General features: G+C 36.4%; 1 protein-coding gene across 3 annotated transcripts; it reads left to right on the forward strand.

The window, feature by feature from the left end:
- IRAK4 (interleukin 1 receptor associated kinase 4) lies at positions 1–26,607 on the forward strand. Of its 3 annotated transcripts, XM_036252144.1 has the most exons (13): positions 1–67; positions 851–1,117; positions 7,324–7,493; positions 10,331–10,476; positions 11,530–11,706; positions 12,742–12,902; positions 13,810–13,874; positions 18,282–18,396; positions 18,960–19,069; positions 20,413–20,596; positions 21,449–21,511; positions 24,525–24,683; positions 24,815–26,607. In XM_036252144.1, the coding sequence occupies exons 3-13, from the start codon at positions 7,333–7,335 to the stop codon at positions 24,848–24,850; spliced, it is 1,377 nt and encodes a 458-aa protein (XP_036108037.1). In that variant the 5' UTR covers positions 1–67; positions 851–1,117; positions 7,324–7,332; the 3' UTR covers positions 24,851–26,607. The 3 variants fall into 3 exon arrangements, with proteins under 3 accessions (XP_036108037.1, XP_036108036.1, XP_036108038.1); XM_036252143.1 differs by lacking the exon at positions 851–1,117 and having other exon boundaries at positions 2–67; XM_036252145.1 differs by lacking the exons at positions 851–1,117; positions 24,815–26,607 and having other exon boundaries at positions 2–67; positions 24,529–24,662.
- Positions 26,608–27,392: the final 785 nt, after the last annotated feature.

Here is a 27,392-nt window from a genome sequence, read left to right on the forward strand (position 1 = left end):
CCTGTTCCTCAGCTGCTGGCTAAGCACGGCAAGGTCCGGTCCGGCCCGGGTCCTGGTGCTTGGGCAGGTAAGGGGTTCCGACTGTGTGCGCCTTCTTCCCCTCCGGCTGTCGGAGGTCCGCGCCCCGGCCGCCGTCCCTCTGCCCAAGGGTTGTTGAGGGACCGTTTCGGAAGGAAAATCGCCTTATCTTCCAAGTGAGAAAAGTTAGAGAGGAAGTAGGTTGCGTGGGCAGAGCTGGCTGCAGAGTGAACCCTTGGGTAGACCCCTGGATCAGAAAGCGAGGCGGACCTGAGGAGGAACCTGGGCGTAGAAAGGCGTCACCCAGCCATTCCGTGGCCGAGCTGGACCCGGTTCCCGGCCCGCGGCTTCCCCGCGGTGTGTTCCGAGAACCCGTTTACGCAATCCTGCCTGAGAACCAGGAAGTAAGGCCAGCACCGGCAGAGATGCCCGGGACGTGGGAAGAGCTGCGCATCCCCAAGATTCTTCTTAGATTCTTTCTCCGGCTTCCAAGCTTCCGGGAAATTAGAACGTGGAGAGGGTGGTAGGGGTCAGACAGGATGGGTGTACCTGGCAGTCTGGAAGCGGTGCTGGATCAAATAAAGCCGACATAATCTGAAAAGCTTAGCTGTATTCTCAGACCTCTTCCATCTGCTCTCGCGTTAGACCCTCACTATTCTGAAAATTGAGCTTAAATACAACTCTACTTTTTTAAAAAATGAGATATAAGAATAACTTCTGCCATAAAATAATCCACTACATTTTTTTTATCACCTGTGATTGACAGGATTAGATCCTTTGCATTTGCTGACTTTAATAGCATCTCTTAGATATTACCATCTCTGTTTTTCAGATGAAGAAACCAAGGGTTCCAGTGAATTGTGTTATTGCCCTGGTTTGTGGAAGAGCTATACTGGAAACCAGGCCCATGCACCCTCAGAGTCCATCTTCCCTCCACCCCTCTGCACTTTTCCTCTGCTGGGAGTGCTAATGAAGCAGTCTTAAAGTTTTATTGATTCATTTGACAAGAACTTTTTAAATCCTGCTTTGGGCTCGGGACTTTGTTTGAAAAGTGTGTATAGGAGTGGAAAGGTGCTGGGTTCCACAAGCTGACACTGGTGTTAGTATATTTCTCAATGGTCACTTTACTTTGTATGCTTGTCTGAACTGTCTTGTTTGAAAACATGAATAGTGTTTCTTTACCATGAAAATTAATGGTATGAGAAAATAATCATGGAGATATTTAATTATTTATTTATTTGTAAGCAATATATCCCATTCTACTTAAGTGCACTAAAGTAAAATCTCGAACACTTTGAAAGAGGTGATACTTTAAAAAAAATGTTTCTGCACAGATCATTTATTTTCATTATTGGTGATGCAGAAAAACAAATGAAAGAACCTCCATAAAAATCACTTTCAAGAGAAAAAAAAACACCTTCAAGAGATAACCACACTTAACATTTTGGTGCATGTTCTTCCAACTATGGGTTAAGGGTGATATATAAATGTATATTTTTTAAATTTTTTTTTAAATTTGAGATGTAGAACTTTCACGCATATATGTGTGGAGGAGTTGTTAGAAAGCCTTTCTTTTTCTGGCACCCCCATACCATCATATCTATTAGAAATCTGGGTGCTGGAGAGCTACCCAATTTATCTCTGGCTTTAGTATAGACTATTTTTATTCTCAATTCCCTATATATTTATCTTTAGTTTTTAGGATTACTAAGCAGTTCTACTTTTACCAGCTTTGTCAATCACAATATAGAAATATGAATAAAGAAGAAAAATAATATAAATAGAGCAACTGCAAAATCTAGTGGCATATGGATTTCTTAATTAAAAAAAAAAAAAAAAAGTATTTCTCTTATTTAACACAAGTAGCTACTAAAGCTGAATTTGGTTGGATCTCTCTCCAGGAGAGGAGACCGTGTAGGAGAGAAGGTAGATACATAAATAATAACATGGTAATTGTTATAATAAAATAACAACTAGGTGACAGTTTGAAGCAAAAGAGATTAGGAAAGTCAATAGTACCTTTTGCATTGGATTTGAAGAGATAGTAGGCGTTTACCAGGTGGCCCTCAAGGTGCTTACACAATTTTTTTACTTAGCCCCAAATGATCTTACCTCCTGCTTCACAGAGAAAAATAACATTGTGTGGGAATTCTTTCTCTCCCTTCAAATATATCCATATTCAAACCTCTGCTTCCCTCTTTCTAGATTCAGAAGAGGTTTCCTTCTATTCAAAGCTGACCTCTTAACCTATACTCTATCTAATATTCCTTTTGTATCTTATGCCAAGCTTAAGTCTTAAATCAGCAGTTTTCAGAGGTTCCCAAGTCTCTTTCAGGAGGTTCATAAGATCAAAATTATATTCAGAGTACAGTGGATTTTTTTGTGAAATATATATATATATATATATATATATATATATATATATAGTTGGCACTATACCTATGTCCCCAATTCCCCCCTCCTTTGCCCACCTCCACTCAGCCCCCGCCCCACCCCACCCCCTTATCTGTGTTCATGGGCTATGCATATATGTTCATTAGCAAATCTCTTTACTCTCTTTCATCTAGTCCCCTCTAAATCTGTCAGTCTGTTCCATGTATCCATGCCTCAATTTCTATTTTGTTTGTCAGTTTATTTTGTTCATCAGATTCCACATATAAGTGAGATCATATGGTATTTGTTTTTCTCTGACTGCCTATTTCACTTAGCATAATCCTCTCCAGGTCTCTCCATGCTGTCACAAAAGGTCCGAGTTCCTTCTTTTTTATAGCCGCTTAGTATTCCATTGTGTAAATGTACCACAGCTTTTTTATCCACTCATCTGCTGATAGACACTTAGGCTGTTTCCAGATTTTGGCTATTGTAAATAACTCTGCTATAAACATATTGATGCATATATTCTTTCTGATTGGTGTTTCAGGATTTTTAGGATATATTGCCAGAAGTGGGACTGCTGGGTCAAAAGGCAGTTCCATTTTTAAATTTTTGAGGAAACTCCATACTATTTTCCACAGTGGCTGTACCAGTCTGCATTCCCACCAACAATGCACGAGAGTTCCCTTTTCCCTACATCCTCGTCAACACTTGTTGTTTGTTGATGTATTGATGGTAGCTTTTCTGGCAGGTATGAGGTGATATCTCATTGTAGTTTTAAGAGTACAATGGATTTTAATATGACAAAGTTTGTTGTATGGGTTCAGATTCCACATTGCAATGAAGTTTTAGGAATTATGTCTTGTCAAATTTTAGTATGGTATCAAAGAAAAATATCTACTAACTTGTGAAAAAGCTATTAAAATTCTTTCTTTCTAAACTATATGTCTGTGTGAAGCTGGATTTTCTTCATATACATCAACCAAAACAATATATTGCAGTAGATTAAATGCAGAGGCAGATAGATGCGAGAATCCAGCTATCATCTACTAAGTTATACACTAAAAAGATTTGCAAAACCGTAAAACAATTCGCTCTTCTATTTTGAGGAAAAAATATTTTATTTTTTAAATAAATATGTATGTTAACATATAGTACATTTATTATTTTTTTAAATTTCTGGGTGTCAATTTCTAATATGATAAATATTGGTATATATAACCAACATAAACAAAAACTCTTGGAATGCACAATAATATTTAAGCGTATAAAGGGTACTGAGAACTGTTGACCTCTCTTTCTCTCTCTCTCTCTCTCTCTCTCTCTCTCTCTCTTTCTCTCTCTCTCTCTCTCTCCCTCCCTCCCTCCCTCTCCTGATTTTCCTTTCCCTCTCTTCTTTCCCCTCTCCCTCTCCTTTTCTTCTTATTTTTATTCCCTTCACAGCCAGATTTCCTGGAGAAAGCATTTCTACCATTTATTCACTGCTCCACTACCACTATTCTTAGTCACCCAGTGGCCTTCTGGTTTCTATATCTAACACACCTACCAGTAAAAGACCTTTATCGAATCTTTCATACTAACCTATCTCCCCACTGTAGAAATCTGCTACCATCTAGTTGTTTTTTTTATTCTTACTTCCATGACTTATCAGTACTTTTTAAAGCTTCTTCTTTCTCTTTATTTCTTCATATTCTATATATTCAAATACACAACTTCATATTTACTTGCTACTTCAACCAACTATTCATATACAAATGTATGAGAATGCTCATAGAGTAAGCATTCTTTACCTAAACCGTTCTCCTAAGCTCTACCATATATCTACCAAGTGCTTTCTCCCTGGATGGTGACAGAAGTAGACATTTCACGTTTAACATGAGCAGAACTTATTTCCTCTATCATCTACCTAATTGCCCAAGCCAAAAAAGCCAGGAATCAGCTTCTTTGTTTCCCTCACTCTTCTTTCACTCTAATGTCTGATCTGTCATTAAATTATTTTGATTTGGTCTCCTAAATCTTGTAATCTTTTTCTTCTCCATTCCTTGATCATATACTCTTTCCAGGTTTTCATTTCTCCTAGATTATTGCAAAATTTTCAAACTGGTCTCTCTTCATATCTTTATTTAAAGGAATCCACTTAACCAAATAAGATCACATAATACCTTCTCTGAAAATCCCGAAGTGGCTACCCTGTAACTTTTAGTATAAAGTTTACATTCCTGTCGTAGCATATAGGCACATGATGATTTGGCCCTGCCTGCCTCCCTGATCTCATCTCTCATTACTTAATGACATGCATCCTCTGAGCCTAACCCATGCTCTCCTGTGCTATTACTGCTGCCTCAACTTTATCTATCTGCCTGCCTATCTATCTATCTATCTATCTATCTATCTATCTATCTATCCATCCATCCATCCATCTATCTAATCTATCTAGCAGAGGAAGGTTATCCTCAATCCTTTTTACTCATTCTTTTATCCTCCCACCATACCCAAATCTGTCTTGAGACAGCTCCTTCAGACCAGCTCAGCTTGCTGCTCCTTCTCTGGGCCCCATAACACTCTGTACACCCCTCTTGCAACATTTATCACTCAAAATTGTTTTAGCCCTTCTAGACTGAAAGACTTGAAAACAAAGATTTTCTGTTCTCTGTAGCTCCTATTACTAAGCACAGCGATTGTCAACCGGTGTGCCGCCAAGTTTTTAGAACATGCAATGCCTATTTAGTCAGGGGCACTGACCTCTTATCCCTTAGATTGTTAAACAAAAAAATGACAGCAGCCAACACCACAAAAGCCATCTGCTGTGAATGAATCACAATTATACCTATTTTTTTTTTGTCAGATTGACAAAAAGTATATTTTTGGTGTGCCGTAGAATTTTAGTTTATATGTGCTGTGAGATGAAAAAGCTTGAAAATTGCTGACTCAGTACAAAGCCTGATACACATATTTTGCAAATGTATGACAGATTGAAAGTAAATGTCTGCTTTTTCTAGAAAAGAGCATGAAATGAGCAAGGCATTGAGTTAAATAAGTAGAGACATATGTCGTGAATTTTGGAGTCAGATATGGGTTCAAGTCCTAGCTTGAATTTGCTACCTTTGTGAAATAGAGATGATACAACTGCCTTAGTCACTGTGAGGATTAAGAAATGTATAAATCATCTAGCATGGTACTGGGCGGGAAATTAATTCCTAACACTTAACACCAATATCTACAATGTGCTAGTCACTCATTAATATTAATGAATAAAATGATCATAGTCCCTGAACTCATGGAACTGATAGTCTAATGGGGGAAACAGTTAGTAAACAATTAAACAAATAAATATATGATTACAAATACATTGTGCAGTGATGAAAGATAATTAGATTGAGGGCAGATAGACCTTCTTAGCTGTGATGATCAAAGAAGGCCAATTAGAAGAGAATGCTAATATAGAGGCCTAGGATACAGGGAGACTTTTTGCTTCCTACTCTTTTATAGCTTCTGGATTTTGTACCATATGAATATATTCCTTACTTCAAAAATTAATTATATTGCATCTTAAAAATTGTGATCAGACAGGTTGGATGGACTCAAAAAAGGTGGAGGTGTCAATATATATAGGGAAGCAGGACAATAATTGGCAGAAGAATATCTGAATCTATTTGTCTTAATTAATTAGAAGGAAAGGTAACCACCTGTTGAGAGTGAGGGACACAGAGATCAAATAAAGCCACTTATAGAGAGGTAAATGTGTGAAATAGTTGCTAAGGACAATGAGTGAAGACAAGTAAAGGGATTAGTAGCAATGTAGAAGGCCCAATGGAAAAGGGATCCCCATACATTTATATTCACACCAATCTGCTCAGTTGTCATCTAGTTCTCTAGCTATATTCAGCAGCGCTGGTGTACAACTAAAATTGTGAGATTTATTGCTAGCTGCAACTCTCCATGGTGGGGTAGCAGAAGAAAAAGGGGGACAGAGGAAATAAAGGTTCTGTCTGGAAAGTAGTTAAGATGGTGAACCACAGAATTTCGCTTAATAGGGAATGAATTGTGATCAGGCAGGTCGGATGAACGCAAAAAAGGTGGAGGTGTCAAGGAAGAGCATGCTATGTAAAATGTTGGTGCATGGATCATATCCTTTAATGCTACACAGATTATTTCCGGATATATATTTTTTTTACTTCTACCAAAGAGTGTTGCATAAATATTTCATAGAAGTTAAGTACTGAATGATAAAACTATTAAATTGAAAAATAAATCTCTTTTATTAATAGATTTTATTCCTGAATATGTTCACAGGAATTTTTCTGGAAAAAAGTAAACTTTTTACTTTTTGTGTAAATTTCACTCAGAAAATATGTCAGGAAAGAAAAATCCTCTAATTTTTTAATTGCTATTATAGGTAGGGGGAAAATGCAAGCCTAGAAGATAGACAAATAAACTACAATTTAAATTTCTTCTTAGGCTATCAGCTACAGTTGACCCTTGAACAATGCAGGGGTTAAGGGCTCTGACCCCAAAATTTGAAAATCCGTGTGTAATTTTTTACTTCCCCCAAATTTAACTACTGATAACCTACTATTGACTACAAGCCTTAATGATAATATAGTCAATTAACATATATTTTGTATGTTACATTTTTGTATTATATACTGTATTCTTATAACAAAGTAAGCTGGAGAAAATAAAATATTAAGACAATCATAAGAAAAAATATATATATAGTAGTTATTGAAAAAAATCTACATATAAGTGGACCTGCATAGTTCAAACCTGTGTTGTTCAAGGGTCAGCTGTACTTGACTTTGGACTGATCCTTTGTTATGGTGTAGTCACTTGCCAACAGTTCATATGCTATAGCAAAGAGTGAGATATAAGCTTACAGATGTCATCACTAAGACAACAGTAAAATTTTAATGAGAATTTTTTATATTACAGGAATAGAAGATGAGCAAACCCATAACACCATCAACATATGTGCGCTGCCTCAACGTTGGACTAATTAGAAAGCTGTCAGATTTTATTGATCCTCAAGAAGGATGGAAGAAGTTAGCCGTAGCTATTAAAAAACCATCTGGTGATGATAGATACAATCAGTTTCACATAAGGTAACATATAAAATTATTTTTCTTTTTAAATTCTTACATCACAATTTAGAATGATTAATAGGTATAAGTGCTGTCTAATATTGCCATTCAGAAAAGAAACCACTCTCCAGGGAAATAATAGTAATAAGTACCCCCTCCTTTTTTTGCAATGTTTGCTTCATTCAGCTAGGCTAATATTGTAATCTGGAAAATAAGTTTTGGGGTTAGAATCAAGATTCCCACTTTTTGGGGGTGGGGGTGAGAGACAGGAGGAGAGAGAGATGGGGGCGGGGCAGGGAGGGAGAAACAGAGAGAGAGAGAGAGAGAGAGAGAGAACCAGACCAGAGAGCAGAGAAGACAAGTGACCCAAGATTCCCACTCTTATTCTGGTTCTCTGACAATCTGAGAAGTACAGTTCACTCTGCTTCACACTGTCATTTCCAGTTTGAAGTAACATAAGAATATTATAAGAATTGCTAGCAAAATGCTGGAGCCTAAACTTTTATATGTGTGAATCTCTAATTCACTTTAACAGTGTATTTTGGAAATTCAGTGACATTTCCTAGTTGCTTGTAAATATATATATCTATGAACAGAGTTTTTAGTTCTTAGCCAGGATTTTTCAACAGTAGCTTCAGATAATTTCTGTTCTTTCTCTCTATTCATTTCTGCTTGATTTAGTGTAGAGTATAATTATAGATTTAATTTTGGTTAGTTATTTTAGCTCAAACTTATGTCAAAATATGTCTTTATAACCAAGAGGAAAAGAAATGCATTTGTGATTTTCAGCATTAACCTGATAAAGAACCTAAAACCATAGCTCCCTTCTAGGAAATGTTTCCTCATGTGAAGGATGAACATCTTAAATTACTTAGAAGAAGCTTCACTTTAAAGCTTGGCAGCCTATTTTTAAAGATATTACTATTTCATATTACTATTAAAAGTTTTGAGAGGATAGTTGAGGCAGTGGTAGTGTGGAGAAAAAGCCCTTCTTTTCAGAATAATGGCAGCAAATAATTATTGAAGGAACAATAGAATTAGAAAGTTACTGCCCGGCTGATGTGGCTCAGTTGAGCATTTTCCCATGCACCAAGAGGTTGCCAGTTCAATTCCCCATTAGGGCACGTGCCTGGGTTGCAGCCTCTATCCTCAGTAGGTGGTGTGCAGGAGGCAGCTGATCGATGTCTCTTTCTCACTGGTATTTTTATTTCTCTCTCTCTCTCTCTCTCTCTCTCTCTCTCTCTCTCCCCCCCCCCTTTCTCTCTCTAAAATCAATAAAAACATTTTTTTCTTTATTGATTTTAGAGAGACAAAGTGAGAGGGAGAGAAAGAAACATCCAAGAGACAGAACATCGATTGGCCATCTCCTACATGCCCCCCACTGGGAATCGGGCCCACAACCTGGGCATGTGTCCTGACTGGGAATCTAACCTGCAGCCTCTTGGTGCATGGGTCATCGCTCAACCACTGAGCCACACTGGCCGAACAATTAAAACACATTTTTTAAAAAAGAAAAAAGTTACCAGTTTACAACCACCAATGAGTAATTTATTCACACAAGTCTCATCAGTGGGTGCTTGAAAACCACAACATGAAAAGTTATTAATGAATAAGACTGCACAGATTTGAAAGTATTATCCATAGGTTGCTTATGAATTATGAAAAGGAAATAGAGAAATTTCTCTATAAAAAGAGAGAAAATCTGAAGCACACCTTTTTAACCAAGTAATCACACTTTGTGTCACGAGTAATGGTACAAACTGCCCTTATGTGCCTCCAGATGTGATACACACACACACACACACACACACACACACACACAGATGGAGAGGGGGAGAGTAAGCGCACAACTTGGAAATTGTTACAAATTGGTCAGTTGGTGAATCTATGAAAGGTAAATGGTTGTTCATGGTATTATTTTTTCAACTTTTCTGTAGGTTTGAAATTTTTCAAAATAAAAAATTTGAAAGAAAAAACAAGTTTTTAAGCGTTACTTTTCAAAACTAATTTTTTTTAATACATGTGTTTTTGTTTTGTTTTCATTAATTTTTTTTTAGAAATAGAGAAAGGGAGAACGAGAAAGAGAAACATTTATAGGCTGCCTCCTGCTCGCCCCCTACTAGGGGGTCGGGCCAGCTACTCAGGGCATGTGCCCTGACCTGAAAAGAACCCGGAGAACTCCCGGGCATGGGATGACACGCAACCCACTGAACCACACTGACCAAGCTCAAAACTAATTTTTTTTTTTTTCAGAATTAATTTTTAAGGAAGTGGGAATGAAAAACTGATCAGTGTTTTTCTTTTAATTGAAATACAGTTAAGATCAAAGGAATAATTCTCCAAGTTTATGAATATTTGATATCTTTAAGCAAGCTGGTTTGTTAAAAATCATATGGCTAGCAGAGTTAATATGTCATGTAGGGAAGTAATATAGCTTAGTAAGTTGAAAACGCACTTTTATGTCAAATGAAATCTGAATTTGGATCTCAATTTAGATACAGTTTATTGGCTGTGGCTACAGGCTGGTTACTTTACCTCTCCACACCTGGCTTTCTCATTATAAAGTAGTATGATATTCATAGTATCTTTCAGAATTAAATGGTTCATATGTGTACGTCCTGTAGCCCACTGAGCAAATACTCAGTAAGTGCTCAGTATGTGTTAACCTGTCATCACCTTCAACATCTTTTTTCATTCTGCCTGTCTTTCCTATTCTCTGTAATTATTTCTGGTATTCTTTTATTGTCCCTTTTCTTTAATATTCTAGGAGGTGCTGCTGGAGAAAGGGACAAGGGAATAATTACTATTTTTATGTTAACTCTATTTACATAGTAATTTTATATTTCGTTGCTTTTAAGGAGATTTGAAGCATTACTTCAAACTGGAAAAAGTCCCACTGGTGAATTACTGTTTGACTGGGGCACCACAAATTGCACAGTCGGTGATCTCGTGGATCTTTTGATCCAAAATGAGTTTTTTGCTCCTGCGAATCTTTTGCTGCCAGGTAAACTGAGTGTGACTGGGGCATCAACCGTGAGGGTGGACAGACAAGTGGCAGAAATAGGACCATTTCTTCTTACTCTTACTTTTTTCTCATAGCAGATGAACCTGACATTTGAGACTCCTTTTCATTCTTTCCCCAACTCTTAACAAGCACCCCAGACATAGGGCACTGCAGACTTGCTTGCTGTTAAGGAGATGGAGGCTTCGTAATTGAGCCTGATCCCACCATTAAAGTAAGGTAGTTTGGTGCCAATAGGAAGTTAGGAGGATGGGAATTTGTTTTTATTTGGGTTTTTTTTTTTTTTTTTTGGCTCTTGCTTTTTTTCACCCTCCACTTCTACCCCAATGGGACTCTGTGGTCATGATTTCCCTACACTGTATCCTGATGGGTTAGTGTCTTGTTGCCTTCCTATTAACCTTACTTTTTCCCTTTGATGTCATTTACATTGGTGGTTTTCACCCTTCAGTGTACATAAGAATCATCTGGGGTTTTTGTAAACAGGTAGTTTCCTGAGCTCTATTGTAGACATCATTATCAGAATTCTGGAATTGGGTTCAAGGTCTTTGGTCTTTTTTTAATCCTCACTCAAGAATACTTTTCCATTTATTTTCAGATAGAGTGGGAGGGGGAGAGAGAGAGAGAGAAACATTGATGTGAGAGAAACACATCAATTGGTTGCCTCCCACATGACCCCGACCAAGGCCAGGGACCAAACTGCAGCCCAGGTACGTGCCCTTGACTGGAATCAAACCCGCATCTCTTTGGTCTGCAGGCTAACGCTCTAACCATTGAGACAAACTGGCCAGGGCAAGGTCTGTGTTTTAAACTTCAGTGCTTCTGATGCAGGTGGCTCATAGACCACTTTTTAAAAACTCTGCCTTACCCATCTTTAACAAAACAAAATTCTTACTAGGTAGCTTCTTGTGTGTGCTGTGAGAATATGGGGCTAACATGGAAACTGCAATGGTGTTAAATGAACCAAGTTTCTAGATTAACTTTTTCACAAACACTATTTCTATGGAAAGACAACTTGTATCTTACTTCATTTGGCAGATGCTGTTCCCAAAACCGTTAATACACTGCCTTGTAAAGAACCTGTGACAGCTGAGCAGAATCAGATGCCTCTCTTTGACAAAGACAAGGCATTTGTGACACCTGTGCAGAATCCTCAACAAAATTATACGCCACCGGACTCCTCAAGTCCAGAAAGTGTAGAAGTTAGTGATACACGTAAGTGACATTTGCAGTGCATTCCACTAGTGCAGTAGTTTTCAACCGTGCACCACAAGAATTTTTAAAACATGCAATCCTGACTATTTAGACAGGGCTATTGACCTCTTTTCCTTAGACTGTCAAAAAAAATAACAGCAGCCTACACAACAATAGCTGTCCAGTGTGAATGAATCAAAATTATATCTATTTTTTATTTTAAATTTATTTTTATTGTTGAAAGTGTTACAGATGTCCCTCCTTTTTTCCCCCATTGACCCCTACCTCCCCGCTCCCGCCCCCACCCCTGCGTTCACCACACTATTGTCTGTGTCCATTGGTTTGCATATACCCATATAAGTTCTTTGGTTTATTTCTTCCCGCCCAGCTCCCCACCCCCATCACCACCTTTTCACTCTGAGGTTTATCCGTCTGTTCCATGTTTCCATGTCTCTGGATCTGTTTTGTTTGTCATTTTATTTTGTCCATTAGATTCCACGTATAAGTGAGATCATGTGATACTTGTCTTTCTCTGGCTTATTTCATTTAGCATGATATTCTCCAGGTCTCTCCATGCTGCCTATTTTTTTGTCTGATAGGCAGAAAAATATAACATATTTTTTGGTGTGCCACAGAATTTTAGTAGTTATCTTATGTGTGCATGAGAGGAACAAGGTTGAAAATTGCTGCACCAGTGGTTTGTTATTAAGACCATTACTGCTAAAAACAAATGTCTCCTTTGTGCGTACTGGCAATAGCTCTTTCGTAGTTTTTTTCCCTCCTGATTTATTAAGCTCCATTTTCATTGTATAAGTCAGTGTGTTATCAGTGAGTAGAGGCAATAAGTAAATATTTACATAACTTGAAAGAATTATTTTATAAAGAAAATAAGTGACTAAAATTTTTATTTAAAAATGGTTTTGCTCTCTCCCATTGTGTGTAACCCACAGTAATAAGTATGTAAATATAAAATACAGATTGAGAAAAGACTGGAATTATTAAAACCAATTTCTTTTTTATTGAAGCACCTTTTTCCTTATTTTATTGGCATTGTAGGTTTTCACAGTTTTTCATTTTATGAATTGAAGGATGTTACCAATAACTTTGATGAACGACCTATTTCTCTTGGTGGCAACAAAATGGGAGAGGGCGGATTTGGAGTTGTTTATAAAGGCTTTGTGAACAACAGAACTGTGGCTGTGAAGAGGCTTGCTGCAGTAAGTGATAGTTTTAAGGAATAAAAAGATTTAAAGGAAGTTACTTTCTAGTGTGCTATATAATACGTTTTAAATTAATCTTTAGGAACTATATTATTTCAGTCATATTTTCTTTAAATATCATTCTAAGCTAGTAATTCTTAACATTTAAAAATCTGTTGAAAATTATGGGCCCTATCCCTACAAAAATGTTGTCATGCGCACATACAGTCATGGGAGATTCACAAAATAAAGTTGAGATCTCCTGCTTTACACAGTGCTTCATGCATACTAAAGATTCAAATGGTAAGATGCTCAGAAAATTTTATAAAAATGACTTACTTGTACTGCTTTTCCCATTTAAAAATAAAGTTCATAAGATGTACATTAAGAAACAAATTGAAAATTTTCTTGTCTATATCCTTTGTTTCCATTTCTATTAGGATATTCACCTTTAACTTATTGATTAGTTATATTTTAAATTTGTTGTTCTATTCTAAAAATACCAATATAGATAGTACATATTTATATTATAAACACAGTCACCCTGTTATATATGCTAAAGATACTTTTGCAGGTTTTATTTTTCTTTTTGCCTTCAAATTGGCATATGTGTTCTGCTCCACAGAATTTTTTTTAAATGTTTATGCAGTGAAGTCTCATGTTATATTTTTTGCTTCCACAATAACTCAGTGAGGTTTATATGGTTACATGGGTTATAAGACTTTTTTCCTTCCACTAACCAGTCATATAATTGAGCAAATCATTACATTTCTAGTTCTCAGTTGTTCTATAAAGCAGGGAGAAAAATGTCTTATTATTTTGAGGAAAGCAGTATCAGCCAATCAATCTCTTGAGCCACATTCTAGGGTTGAAAGCTGTAGGGTTATTGTATTGTGTTATGTTGCATATTATTTTATTTTTGCAGGTGGTTGACATTAGTACTGAAGAACTAAAACAACAGTTTGATCAAGAAATAAAAGTAATGGCAAAGTAAGTTTATTTGGCAGTGTGGTGTCGTGGAAAAGAGCGTGGCAGGGAGTGAGAGATCTGGTTTGTCACCCAGAGTATGCCATGAACTAGTGGTATTTTCAAATATGTACAAATGAAATAAAGGGTTTAGATTAGAGGAATTGGAAGAACTTTGACTACAGTTCTATGACTAAACGTACCCATATGCCTTATGCCTATTAGATTAAACAGCAGTCATTATTTTATTTTTATATTGTTTTTGTTTTTTTTATCCTCACTCAAGGACATTCTTTCTTTTTTTGTTCAGCTAGAGTGGGCGGGAGAGAGAGGGAGAGAGAAAGAAACATCGACGTGAAAGGGACACATTGAGTGGCTGCCACCCACACAACCCAACCAGGGCCGGGGACATACTGCAACCGAGGTACATGTCCTTAGTGGGAACTGAACCCGGGTCTCTCTGGACCGCAGGCTGACGCTCTAACCGCTGAGCCAAACTGGTCAGGGCAGCAGTCATTATTTTAAATCACAGCAAAGTTACATAGAATTTCAACTTTCTTCCACTATCGTGTTTTCTGCTCCCAGAATTTATGAGAGATAAATTATAGAGATAAAAAACAAGTATAGAATAATAGGCCCTTAAGTTTTCACTGATACATCACGTAGGGCAAGAGAAACAAAGGAAAAACTTAATAAATGGAACTACGTCAAACTAAAAAGCTTCTGCACAGAAAAAAAAAACAACAAAAAAAAAAGCAGCATAAAATGAAAAGAACCCACTGTATGGAACAATAATATTTTGCCAAAGATATATCGGATAAGGGGTTAGTTTCCAAAATACATTAAGTACTCATACAACTCAACAAAGGAAGACAAACAATCCAATTAAAAACTGAGCAGAGGACCTGAATAGATACTTCTTCAAAGAAGACACACTGATGGCCAGTAGACATATGGAAAAATGCTCAACACCACTAATCATCAGAAAGGTGCAAATTAAAATGACTATTAGGTATAACCTCACACCTGCCTGAATGACTATCAACAAATCATCAAACAAGTGCTGGCAAGGATGTGGAGAAATGGGTATTCCAGCACACTGCTGGTAGGAATGCAGACTGGTGCAGCCACTATGGAAAACAATATGGTATTTCCTCAAAAAATTAAAAGTGGAACTGCCATTTGACCTAGTGATCCCACTTTTAGGAATATATCCTAAGAAGACTGAAACATCAATCAGAAAAAATATATGCACCCCTATGTTTATAGCAGCACTATTTACAATAGCCAAAATCTGGAAACAGTCCAAGTGTTCATCAGTAGATTAGTGGTTAAAAAAGCTGTGGTATATTTACACAATGGAAAACTATGCAGCTGTGAAAAAGAAAGCTCTCCTGCCCTTTGAGACAGCATGGAGGGACCTGGAAAGCATTATGCTAAGCAAATCTGTCATTTGAACAGAATGACAAATCTCAGAGGGGGGGGGAGGGGGGGAAGAGATAAACCAAATAACTTATATGCATATATGCATGACCAATGGATACAGACAAGTGTGGTGAAAGCAGTGGGGAGGAGGTTATCAAGAGGGGGAAAATGGAGGACATCAGTAATACTTGCAACAATAAAGATAAATTTTAAAAAAGGAATAATAGACCCTTAGATATAAGTTAACACCTATAAAGCAGGAGAGTGTTATATGCAAGAATGCTTACAAGGCATTGACCCAGTATGCTTGAATATTGTTGGGTATCGTCAGGAAAAGTAACAGAAACAAATTAGGAAATTTATTCTAATAATTACAGTAATTGATACTTGAGTATATATAATACACCAGGCACTGTGCAATGTCTTTTATGTGCATTGCTTCATTTAATCCTCACAATAATTGCTTTAACCTCTCCCCCAATATCTTTTTTTCTACTGAGATTTAGAAAGTTTAATAACTTGCCCAACGCCACATAACCAATAAATATTAGAGCTGGATCTGTCAGATCCAGATATGTCGGATTCCAGAGCTGAGTTTTTAATATGATCCTCATTAGATCCATTGCTATAAATCACCAATTCTAGTTGCTTAACCTCAAGAAAGAAATAATAGACTGGAATTAATTTATTTACAATAAAAATAATGCACGCTGATAAAAAAATTAAAACACTTTTATGATTTGTTCTCCCCACTCCTACCCCTACTCTTCAACCCTAAAAGTAATTTTTTCAAAGTAAGTAATCTGGGAAATACAGGAAAATATTTTTAAAATAATAGAAGTCATCTCTTATTTGTATCACTCAGAGATAACCATTGACAACCATATTTGATATACTTTTTTCATGATGTCTGTGTCGCATTTTCCCAATATCATTAAAAATTTTTAAACCCTGGCCAGATTGGCTCAGCAGTAGAGTGTTGGCCCGCAGACCAATGAATCGTGGGTTCAACTCCAGTCAAGGGCAAGTGCCTCTGTTGCAGTTGGTCCCTGGCCCTGGTTAGGATCATAAGGGAAGCAACCAGTCGATGTGTCCCTCTCACGTCGATGTTTCTCTGTCTTCCTTTCCCTCCACCTCTCTCCCTCCCACTCTATCTGAAGATAAATGGGAAAATATCCTTGGGTGAAGATTAAAAATAATAATAATAATAATAATTTTTTAAATGTTTTGAACTATTGTATATAATTCTAGCATATATGAGTATTATATTTTATTTAACCATTATCCTGATAGATTTGTTTCTGATTTTCAATATTACAAATTAAAGCTCCTTTAAATCTCTTAATACATAAATCTTTAAATGCAACTCTGCTATTTCATCAGGTAGAGTCCTAGAAGAATTACTGATTCGCCCTGACGGTTTGGCTCAGTGGTTAGAGTGTCAGCCTGCGGTCCAGGGAGGCCCAGGTTCAGTTCCCGCTAAGGGCATGTACCTCGGTTGCAGTTTGTCCCTGGCCCTGGTTGGGTTGTGTGGGTGGCAGCCACTCGATGTGTCCCTTTCACGTCAATGTTTTTCTCTCTCTCTTTCCCTCCCACTCTATCTGAACAAAAAATGGAAAAATGTCCTCGGGTGAGGATAAAAAAAAAAAAAATTAAAAAATAAAAAGAATTACTGATTCAAAATGCATTAACTTTTTAAAGGCTTTCCAAGTATAATATCTAAATGGCCTTATAGCTAGGTATGATAACTAATACTCTTACCAGCAATGTATTACGATTTCAAATTTCACTGCTTCCTCACCACCACTGAATATTATTGCTATTTTTAATAAGTATCAATCTCTGTACCTTACTAGCAGAATGACCTTAGCCATGTTCACTAACTCTCTATCCATTAGTTTTCTTATCTATAAAATGGGATAATATAATGGGTTCTTCATTATGTTATTGTGAGGAATAATTAAAGCAGGTAAATTATTACAGTGCTTTATATATATAAACTCAGCAAATGTTATCTACTCATTTCTAAAATGTGTCAATTTGTTGAAACATGGAGCACTTATCATTTTAATTTACACTTTATAAAATATTTTTGAGGATAGACTAATTTCAAATCAAAATCTGATTTGAAATAATGAAATGCCAGATTTATAGATCATTTTGAACGAACAAATGAGTAAGCACTTAGATGGAATACTTGTCATGTTCTAGGTACATTTCTAGGCTCTTAATATTTGCTCATTTAATTCTCATAGCATCCGTGTCACATATTACTATCCACATTTAGCAGGTAAATTTGCTGAGGCTCAGGGAGTTGTTCATCTGCTATAGTTCACATATCCAGGAGGTGGCAGAGCTGAACTTCAGGCATAGGACTGAACACTGAGCCCAGTTTTCTTGCTACTGTATCACAAATGTCTGCAGTTTTGTTATATTTCAACTCTCTTTGGATTTTTATTCACAAGTACACCTGAAACTAACATAATGATGTATGTCAACTGTAATTGAAAGTAAGAAATGATTAAAACAAAAAGAAACTCAAGTTAAGTTATAATCAGATATGATTAAATATCAGAAATGTCTAAATTAGATGTGATTAAAGATCAGATGTCTGTAAATCAGTGCTTTGAAAGGGTTGTCATACAGGTTTCAACAGACTTTTTGAAATCTTGTTTGTGCAATAATTGAAAATTGTGCTAAACAAGGTAAACATCAGCATAGTCCTTAACCAAACTAACAACTTCCGGTGGTCTGAATTATTGAACTTTTACTATAAAATAGAAAGAGGTTTTGCTTCTAAGTTGATCAGTATTGACTAGAAGGGGAACTGTTTATAGAAAATTTTAAACAATTACAAGAAACACATATAAACATATCATATGATATAAAGCATATTATTTTTTTGCTCTTTTTTCTGTTAATGCTCTAAATTGAATAACTTCCCACCTACAGCCGAATACATGTATGTATCATAATAATTTTTGAGTGGAAAATTATTTGTCACAGGTGCCAACATAAAAATTTAGTAGAACTACTTGGTTTCTCAAGTGATGGAGATGACCTCTGCTTAGTATATGTTTACATGCCTAATGGTTCACTACTGGACAGACTGTCTTGCTTGGTAAGATGTTTTGTTCATTAGATTTTGGCTTTCTGTTTCTTTGTTGGATACTAATATTCACCTTGTGGCAGGATCATTTAAACTGCATTAATATTAGTAGTTTTCCTGCTCTATGAAAATTACAGTTGATATGTAAAAAACTGAGGTTTCCATTCTTTTAAGTGATTATCTAAAATGTAAAATATTAGTCAAGGCTAGACTTTGATGATGCTCTTACATATTTTTATTGTCAAATGAAAAATGCTAACCTTCATTTAAAAGTTACTTAGGCCCAGCCCATGTGCCTCAGTTGGTTGAGCATTGACCGATGCACCAACAGATGCCAGTTCGATTCCCACTCAGGGCACATGCCCAATTGCAGGCTTGATCCCCAGTGGTATGTGCAGGAGGCAGCCAATGGATGGATATTTCTCTCTCTTTGATGTTTCTATCTCTCCCTCTCTCTTCCTCTCTCTCTAAAATCAATAAAAACATTTTTTAAAGTTGCTTAGAAAATTTTTCTGTTATATATTATCTGTAGGTATTTTTATCCTGTTTTTTAAATTGGTTTGTTTCTTCATAAGGATGATACTCCACCACTGTCTTGGCACATGAGATGCAGGATTGCTCAGGGTGCAGCTAATGGCATCAGTTTTTTACATGAAAACCATCAAATTCATAGAGATATTAAAAGGTAAATGCTACTTTTGGAAAACCATCTTTAAAGAATAATTTGCTCTCCCTCTTTCTATTCACTATGTCCATGCATGTCTTAACCTAGATCACTCCTGGATTATGGGTGTCCTTTTTCTCCCAGGTGCTCTGCCTTTAGACCCTCACTATCTGTTGTTGATTTTATTGCAAACCCTTCTGATCAGCCTTTAACCTGTCTGTACCAGTTCTTATCTATTCACTACATTGCCAGGTTATAGCCCTAAAAATCAAGCCTGGATACTAGTTTCTTGAAATTGGTCGTATGTTTTTATGTTCTAATCACTATTACATGTTGCTTTATTTACCGGAAATGCATTTCTTTCCCTCATTTAACCATCAACTTCTAATAATCATTCAAGACTAAGCATGCTTTTCCTTGGATTTTTCTCCAGTTCTTTTACTCATGTAGTTGTTCTCTCTGCATTTTATACCCAATATCCTAATTATGGAGTACTTTTTGGATTTTTAAAAATTATGCGTGGCCCTGGCTGGGTGACTCACTGGGTTGGAGCTACCTCCCATATACCAAAATGTTGTGGGTTCAATTCCCAGTCAAGGCACATACCTAGATTGTGGGTTCTATCCCCAGTTGGGGAGCATGTACGGGAGGCAACTGATCACTGTTTCTCTCACATCAATCTTTCTCTACCCCTGCTGCCCCCCCCCACTAAAGATCAATAAAAATATATCCTTGGGTGAGTATTAAAAATATATATTATGCATGTACCTTTGTCACAGACAAGATTTGAATATTCTTTCATGTCCAGCACTGAACTTAAATACTATAATACACAGGGAGTCCTTAATAAGTTTTGTGGAATGAAAGTATGAGTGAATGTATATAATGAATGAAGGAAGATCTTTTAGCTATATTCTTCTTAGAAAGATTTCAGATCGAACAAAAACTGAATCAATGAATGAATGAATAACTGAGATACTTGGATTGGAACTTTGTTTTCAAATGAATTTAGAAATGTTAGGAAAGGAACTAAGGGTAGTGCTTTGAGAGACTTTAAGGGAAATGACCCTATAATAAATTAGTTGTGACATAATGAAAATATTGATGTAAAGAGCATTATTTCATTTTTATTCTCCTAAAATTTTTCCTCAAGAAACAAAAAGGAAAGGAAGACAGTCACTGTACTTTAATTTGAAATGTAGATTTATTTACACAAACTTCAGGTTTTTATGGTGTACATTATAACATGTTATACTCCGTAAATACATACATACATAAAAACATTCATACACCTAATTAAGGAACCATTTGACTTACCTGAAAAGAAAAACATTTTTTTTCTCTGAACTTGACATTTTTTTCAGTGCAAATATCTTACTAGATGAAGACTTTACAGCTAAAATATCTGACTTTGGGCTTGCACGGGCCTCGGAGAAGTTTTCCCAGACAGTCATGACTAGCAGAATCGTGGGAACAACCGCTTATATGGCACCTGAAGCTTTGCGAGGAGAAATAACACCCAAATCCGACATCTACAGTTTTGGTGTGGTATGTTTCGTATATATAATTTGTAACAGTAATCATTTTGGTAATAATTATGAAATTGAAGTAGACTGTTTTGAATATTCGTGTTTTGCTTAGCTCTCTGTAAATTTTTCACTTTAACCTCTAGTTAAATGAGAAAATTACAAAAACATCTCCAACTTTGCATTGCTTTTATATTGATTTCTGAAATGACTGCAAGAAACGATTTTTTGGCCACACTATCGTCATGAATTAGTATGAAACTTAAATTGAATCAGTGCATTAAATAAATAATGTCATTCAGTATTTAGTGTCATATTTTAAAAATAAAATATTTTTTAAAAGAAATACACTTTGACATTCTCTGACCTACCGGTCTGTTCCTGATAACTTTTACGATGGAGTAAGGAGTGAGTGGGGCGGTTGGAGAAATTGAGTGCTTCTTCGTTCATCTTATTTTCTCATATGTGTTTTATATATGGAAATTTAACTTCATAGCGTTGTGAGCTCAAGGCACAGGGTTGTAGGATATGCCTCAAGTTTAGAAAATAATATTCTCCTAAGAGCCAGAGAAAATTATGCTTGTGAAGAAGTCCCTGCAAAACAGGAAAAGGAGTGTCCAGCACACGTGGAGTGGAGCTGATTGTTTAGTAAGTTGCCAACAGAAACGAACTGCTTGTGAAGATGGGTGGGAAGTGAAGGAAGGGTGGTGAGGAATGACCACCGCTCATGTTCTTTCTGCTTTAATTTCTAAAAGACAATGCAGTGTGTGGAAATGACTCATCAGATTTCATAATCAAGATTCATATTTCTTCCAGTGTCTATATGTTGCCATGAGTGTTACATTAATGGATTTGTTGTTTTTTGTCTTCATAGGTTTTACTAGAAATAATAACTGGACTTCCAGCTGTGGATGAACACCGGGAACCTCAGTTATTGGTAATGGAAAGATTCATTTTTTTTCCTAGTTGTTTTCTCTTTGTATTTACAATCTAAGTTTATATGGATAAATTTGGCATCTAGAAATGTCATTTTCTCTTGGCAATTACATGGCGGCATATAGAAAGAACATCAGATATTTCTAATCTCAGGTCTGCCGTGAAATATTTGTGAAGCTTAAAAAAGTCACTTTTATATTTTGTTTTCTAGTTTCTTTGCAGGTAAGTAGGAATAGAACTATATGATTTCTGAGGTCATCTTCAGTATATTTTTATTTGGTACTTTCAGAGCGATTACTAACAGCCTTTTTAGCTCAGAGGGGAAAAACATGATTTCTATTCAAATTTGTATCAGAATAGAATTCCTAGCAAAATTCTTTATTCTTTTCTATTATGGAGTATTTAATTTATGAAGTTATAGGACATATCACCTATGTGTTTGTTATATTAGACATTCATTAACAATGACACAAATACACTAACTGAATGCTAAAGCTATAGGAAAATTATGTCATGCCCCTTTTTTCCCTATGTAATAAAATTTAAGAACTTAGGGTATTTTTATAAAATTGAAGATTTATAGAAATATCTGCTATCATGTATAAGGTTTTCTTAAAATTCGTTAAATAACCACACTGACTTTATTCTAATTAATACGTTCTAATGGGATAAACCAGTGTGACACAGTCACACAATATATGTATACCAGATTATTTTCCCAGAATGGGGATTAGAAAGTCAAAGGGATAATATATATGCTCAAGAGCTGAGTACCATACTCTTTTAAGAAAAGCTTGAATATAATATCATATATTATAATATTGCTACAGCGTTCCTTATAAAACTACATTGTAAAGCTTCCCATGGTTTTCTGGACATGTAGTAATGCAGTAATATTACATGCTATATAATATTTCACATTAAAGTATATTTATAGAACATAATATTACTGTGAAAAGTTATTATTTTTATAATGAATTTTCTACGGTGGCACACACTGAAATTTAACATTCTGTCTCATGGGTGGCTGGTGGTCAGGAAAGAAGCCCAGGCTGCAGGTGCAGTTTTGAGCCATTCGTGTACAGGCATAGATGTAGTTTGGGGTATGGACTGAATTATACAGAGAAAGTGTGTAGACTGATAATCCAGGAGGACAGTAAGCAAGCACAGTGTTTTACTACCTTATGTTGTATATCTTTTAAGCAAGGCCTACCTGTCTGAAGGCGTACAATTTTCCATCTTTCCACCTGAGGCTTTTTCCCCTTCAGAATATTATAGAAGCCTCAAATTTACGGTTTGAAGAAGTATGTCATACAGAAAACATACACTCCATCTCAGCCACAAGTTTTGCTTATCCTCATATAATAAAAATCATAATACTTCAAGAAAGAGTATACTCTTTGACTTATTATTAAAGTTTGAATGTGGTATGACTATAAAGTAATGAGATTTTAATACAGGTGTAACTAAAAGAGAGTGGTCTGTTAAAGAACCTTTATATCACTATATTCTGCCATTACCCAAATATTATCAAAATTTATTTTTTGGAAGAGTTTCTGAAGAGTTTACATTGACCTCCCACAAATAGTCTTTGCCATCTGTATTAGTTTACTAGGGCTGCCATAAAAAAAAAAATTTACCGCAAAATGAGGCTTAGAATGACAAAAATGTGTCCTGACCGGTTTGGCTCAGTGGTTAAAGCAGAACAATGAGTCGTGGGTTCACTTGTGGTCAAGGGCACATACTTGGTTGCAGTGTGTCCCTGGCCCTGGTTGGGTCGTGCGGGAGGCAACCAGTAGATGGGTCTTTCTCACATCAGTGTTTCTATCTCTCTCTCTTTCCCTCCCACTCTGTCTGATGATAAATAGAAAAATATCCTCAGGTAAGGATTTTTAAAAAATGACAAAAATGTATTCTCACAGTTCTGGAAGCCAGAATTCTTAAACCAAGGTTTTGTCAGGGGTACATTACTTCTGGAGGCTGTAGGGGAGAGAGTATCTTTTCTTTCTTTCTTTTTTTTTTTTATCCTCACCCAAGGACATTTTTTCATTTTTGTTCAGGTAGAGTGGGAGGGAGAGAGAGGAAGAGAAAGAGAGAGAGAGAGAATCATTGACGTGAAAGGGACACGAGTGGCTGCCACCCGCACGACCAACCAGGGCTGGGGACAAACTGCAACCAAGGTACGCGCCCTTAGCGGGAACCGAACCCGGGTCTCTCTGGACCGCAGGCCGACGCTCTAACCACTGAGCCAAATCGGCCAGGGCATCTTTTCTTACCCATTCTAGCCCCTGGTGGTTGTTGGCATTCCTTGACTTGTAGCCACATCACTCCAGTTTCTGCCTTTGTGATCACATGGTTTTCTTCCCTGTGTTGGTTTTTGTCTCTTTCTGTCTCTTATACAGATGCTTGTCATTGGATTTAGGGCCCACCTGGGTAGCTTAATTACATCAGTACAAAGACCTTTTTCTTCAAATAAAGCCATGCTCACAGTTCTGGGGATTAGGACTTCGACATATCTTTTTGACGCCACTGTTCAACCCATTGTATCATCCAAGTCCAGTGCCTCTCTCCCTATTCATTACTTTTTCATGGCCCTGCCCCCCTTTTCTTTCTTCCTGTCTCTTTGATTCAACAGTTTGAGTACCCATAGAGAAGTGAGAGTGTACGAAGGTGGGGGAGTCTGTTTTAGAGGTTGGAACTGCATTATCAGGAGCAGATCAAGAAGCAGACCACCTTGTGCTGACAGCCCAGTAAATGCTGCTAATGGGAGCATAACAGCAATTAGCTGAGCAACATGAATACAAAAATTAGAAGGCAAATGGGAAGTACCTAGGAGGTGTATGTATGTATAAATAAGGTTTCTTCTGTATGTCTTCAGTTCTTAATATGGTTATAAAAGTAGATAATAAAATAAGAGTACATGTTATTATGAAATAAATTAAATAATTAAAATTTATGTTCTGATTTTTTTTCTTTCATTTGAAACTCTTAAAGTTTTAACACTTGTTTTAAAGCTAGATATTAATGAAGAAATTGAAGATGAAGAAAAGACCATTGAAGATTATATTGATAAGAAGATGAATGACATTGATTTCACTTCCGTTGAAACTATGTACTCTGTTGCCAGTCAGTGTCTGAATGAAAAGAAAAATAAGAGACCAGATATTAAGAAGGTATTAATTTTTTACACTCATTTAGAAAGTGAAGGAGGTGGGGTTTATCATCTTTTTCTAAGTGTACATTTCAAACCGACTATTTAATGGGGTTCTTTTTGTTTTTTCTCTCTTTCTTTTTTTTATAAAAGGTCCAACAGCTGCTGGAAGAAATGACGGCTTCTTAAAACTTTAATAGGATAGACTTTTGGCTTTTTTACATCTAGTTATCAAAAACGTTTTTTGACTAAATGCTTTTAGTAAACATTCTCCTTCTACCATTAACAAGGCAGCATGGTGCAGTGCAGTGGTTATTGAAGCTTATGAAGAACTCCCAGCATAGAGAACAAACAGAAGGAGAGCTGCCATATCAACCCTTCGTCCTGCCTTCTCTGTGTCACCCTCAGTCTTGCAGTACTCCCTGGACGTCTTCTTGGAACCTCACCAAACACAAATTGAAAACTACAGGACTAGCAAAAAAGAGGTCCAGACCATAGAATGAAAAGACCTTGGGCTGAAGCCCAGCTCCACTACTAATTTTCTGTAAAGCCGTGGGCACTCTCTTAGCTGCTTTGAGCCTTGTTTGTTTTTCACCTGTAACATTGGACCAATACCTACTGTGCCTCTCTAACAGGTAGTCATGAAAATCAAAGGATGCAGAATGTTTACAAGTAGTTTGTAACTTACAAAGTGATATAAAATTTTAAGTTTATATAGATGATTATAAAATTTTATTACAGTCATTTGTTTATGGAGTCACGTTAACGGTGTTCTACTTTAAGCAATTAGTCACCACAAGCCAAATAATCCCAGATGACACTCCCATGATATGGCCATAATTAGATGTTATATGTCAAAGTGAATGGAATTTTGCAGATGCATTTAAGTTTTCTAATGAGCTGACTTTGAGTGTTAACAGACAGACTGTGCTGGGTGGGCCTGACCTAATAAGGTGAGCTCTTACAAGAAGTCTGAGACTCCTGTGGGCCTTAAAAAAGTAAGAAGGCCACCACCTTGGATAAGACCTAAGAGTGGCCTCCAGGAAATGAGACTACCTTCTTGGCTGTCAGCCAGCATTGCAAACTGGGACCTCGGATGTATAACCACAAGAAATTGAATTTTCTAAGAGCCTAAATTTGCTTAGAAGAGTACTCCAGACTTCAGATGATACCATAGCTCCAGCTGACATGTAAATTTTGACCTTGTGAGACCCTCCGTAGCAAATCTAGCTAAGCTGTGCCTGTACTTCTGACATACAGAACTGTGACATAATAAATGAGTTACTATAAGCCACTAAGTTTGTGGTAAGTTATTATGCAGCTATAGAAAATGAATACAGATATTCCTGTGATGATGCTCCCATGGGGCTATACCGTCATGTTCACAGCTTCTGCCCATACTCAAGGGGCCGATGGGGATTAAACAGTGTGTATACCAGGGGCTTGAAGTGTACTGATTTTCACTGGATTTCTCAATTTTCCTCAGTCCCTACTCTTGTTGTTTGTTAGTTTGTTTTACTACAGAGTGAGAGACCTCTGGATAGTAGTAGTGATAAATTGATTTTTTTAATGACTTGAACTATTTCTCCTAAGTTTAAAAATTTTAATTGGTTTATATTATTTGAAAATTGATTTTTCAGGTTTGGATGAACAAAAGGAAGTAATTTACTTAAGTATGAAAACTGTCTGATAGAAAAGCTAATATGTATAGAAGGAATAACTAGTCTGTAATTATTCATTCAATAAGCTTTCTATCTTTAGTTCTTTCATTAACATACTCAGAACAAGAATATATATAGTGAGCTACAGTACAAGATGCTCGTCCTCTATATTGTACTGTTTAGACCCTCCATGCTTTCCTGGGAAGCAAAAATAGCACATCTGCCTGGCCAGTGTGGCTCAGTGGTTGATAATAGACCCATGCACCAAGAGGTCACCGGTTCGATTCCCAGTGAGGGCACGTGCCCAGGTTGTGGGCCTAGTCCCTAGTGAGGGACATGCAGGAGGCGACCAATCGATATTCTCTCTTATCAATGTTTCTATCTCTCTCTCCCTGTCCCTTTCTAAAAATCAATAAAGAAAAAAATTTAAAAAAATAGAAACAATCATTCATTTAAAAAGAAAACAAAAGACAGAATGCTTTAAAAAAATAGCACATCTTTCTAATCACCTTTGTAAACTAGGTATTTAAGCAGAAAGAAACATTTGCTAGTTTAAAAGGGAAAAATAAGTAAAATGACTTAGTCAAATTCATCTCAATGGGAATCCACATAATTTGAGGCACAGTATGATTTATAACACTGAACATAATTATGTTATTTTAAAATATAATTAACTATTTCTTAAATAAAAAGCATTTATGTAAAATGACATATTTATATCTGATTGTAGACTGTTACTGAACTATATTTAAATTTTCTAAATGAGTAAACCATTTTATTGATTTTGAAAAATTTACAGTGTTATTTGGTAGATGTTTTCACTCCATAAAATAAAATTGATATCAGATTTACCAAAATTGGGCATAGCTTCCCTTACAATAAGATTGCACCTTAGCTTTTTGGGCAGAAATAGTATAGTAAATCCAAGATTCCAAAGTTTTAACCACACTGTTTCATGTTTTTGCCTGGTTGTGTGTGATGTATCATGGACCACTGAACTTGTATGACTCACACAGATTTGGGAATGAATAATGGAGGGGTTGTCCTCAGCTCAGACATGAACAGGACTT

Source organism: Molossus molossus, unplaced genomic scaffold, assembly GCF_014108415.1.
Source record: "Molossus molossus isolate mMolMol1 unplaced genomic scaffold, mMolMol1.p scaffold_m16_p_10, whole genome shotgun sequence".
Lineage (NCBI taxonomy): Eukaryota > Metazoa > Chordata > Mammalia > Chiroptera > Molossidae > Molossus > Molossus molossus.

Bases quoted from the DNA above. Each gene is read 5' to 3' on its own strand.
- IRAK4 (XM_036252144.1), top strand. From the start codon at position 7,333: ATGAGCAAACCCATAACACCATCAACATATGTGCGCTGCCTCAACGTT. The intron at 11,707-12,741 runs GTAAGTGACATT...TTGGCATTGTAG, and splicing joins TGTAGAAGTTAGTGATACAC to GTTTTCACAGTTTTTCATTT. The intron at 18,397-18,959 runs GTAAGATGTTTT...TTTCTTCATAAG, and splicing joins TGGACAGACTGTCTTGCTTG to GATGATACTCCACCACTGTC.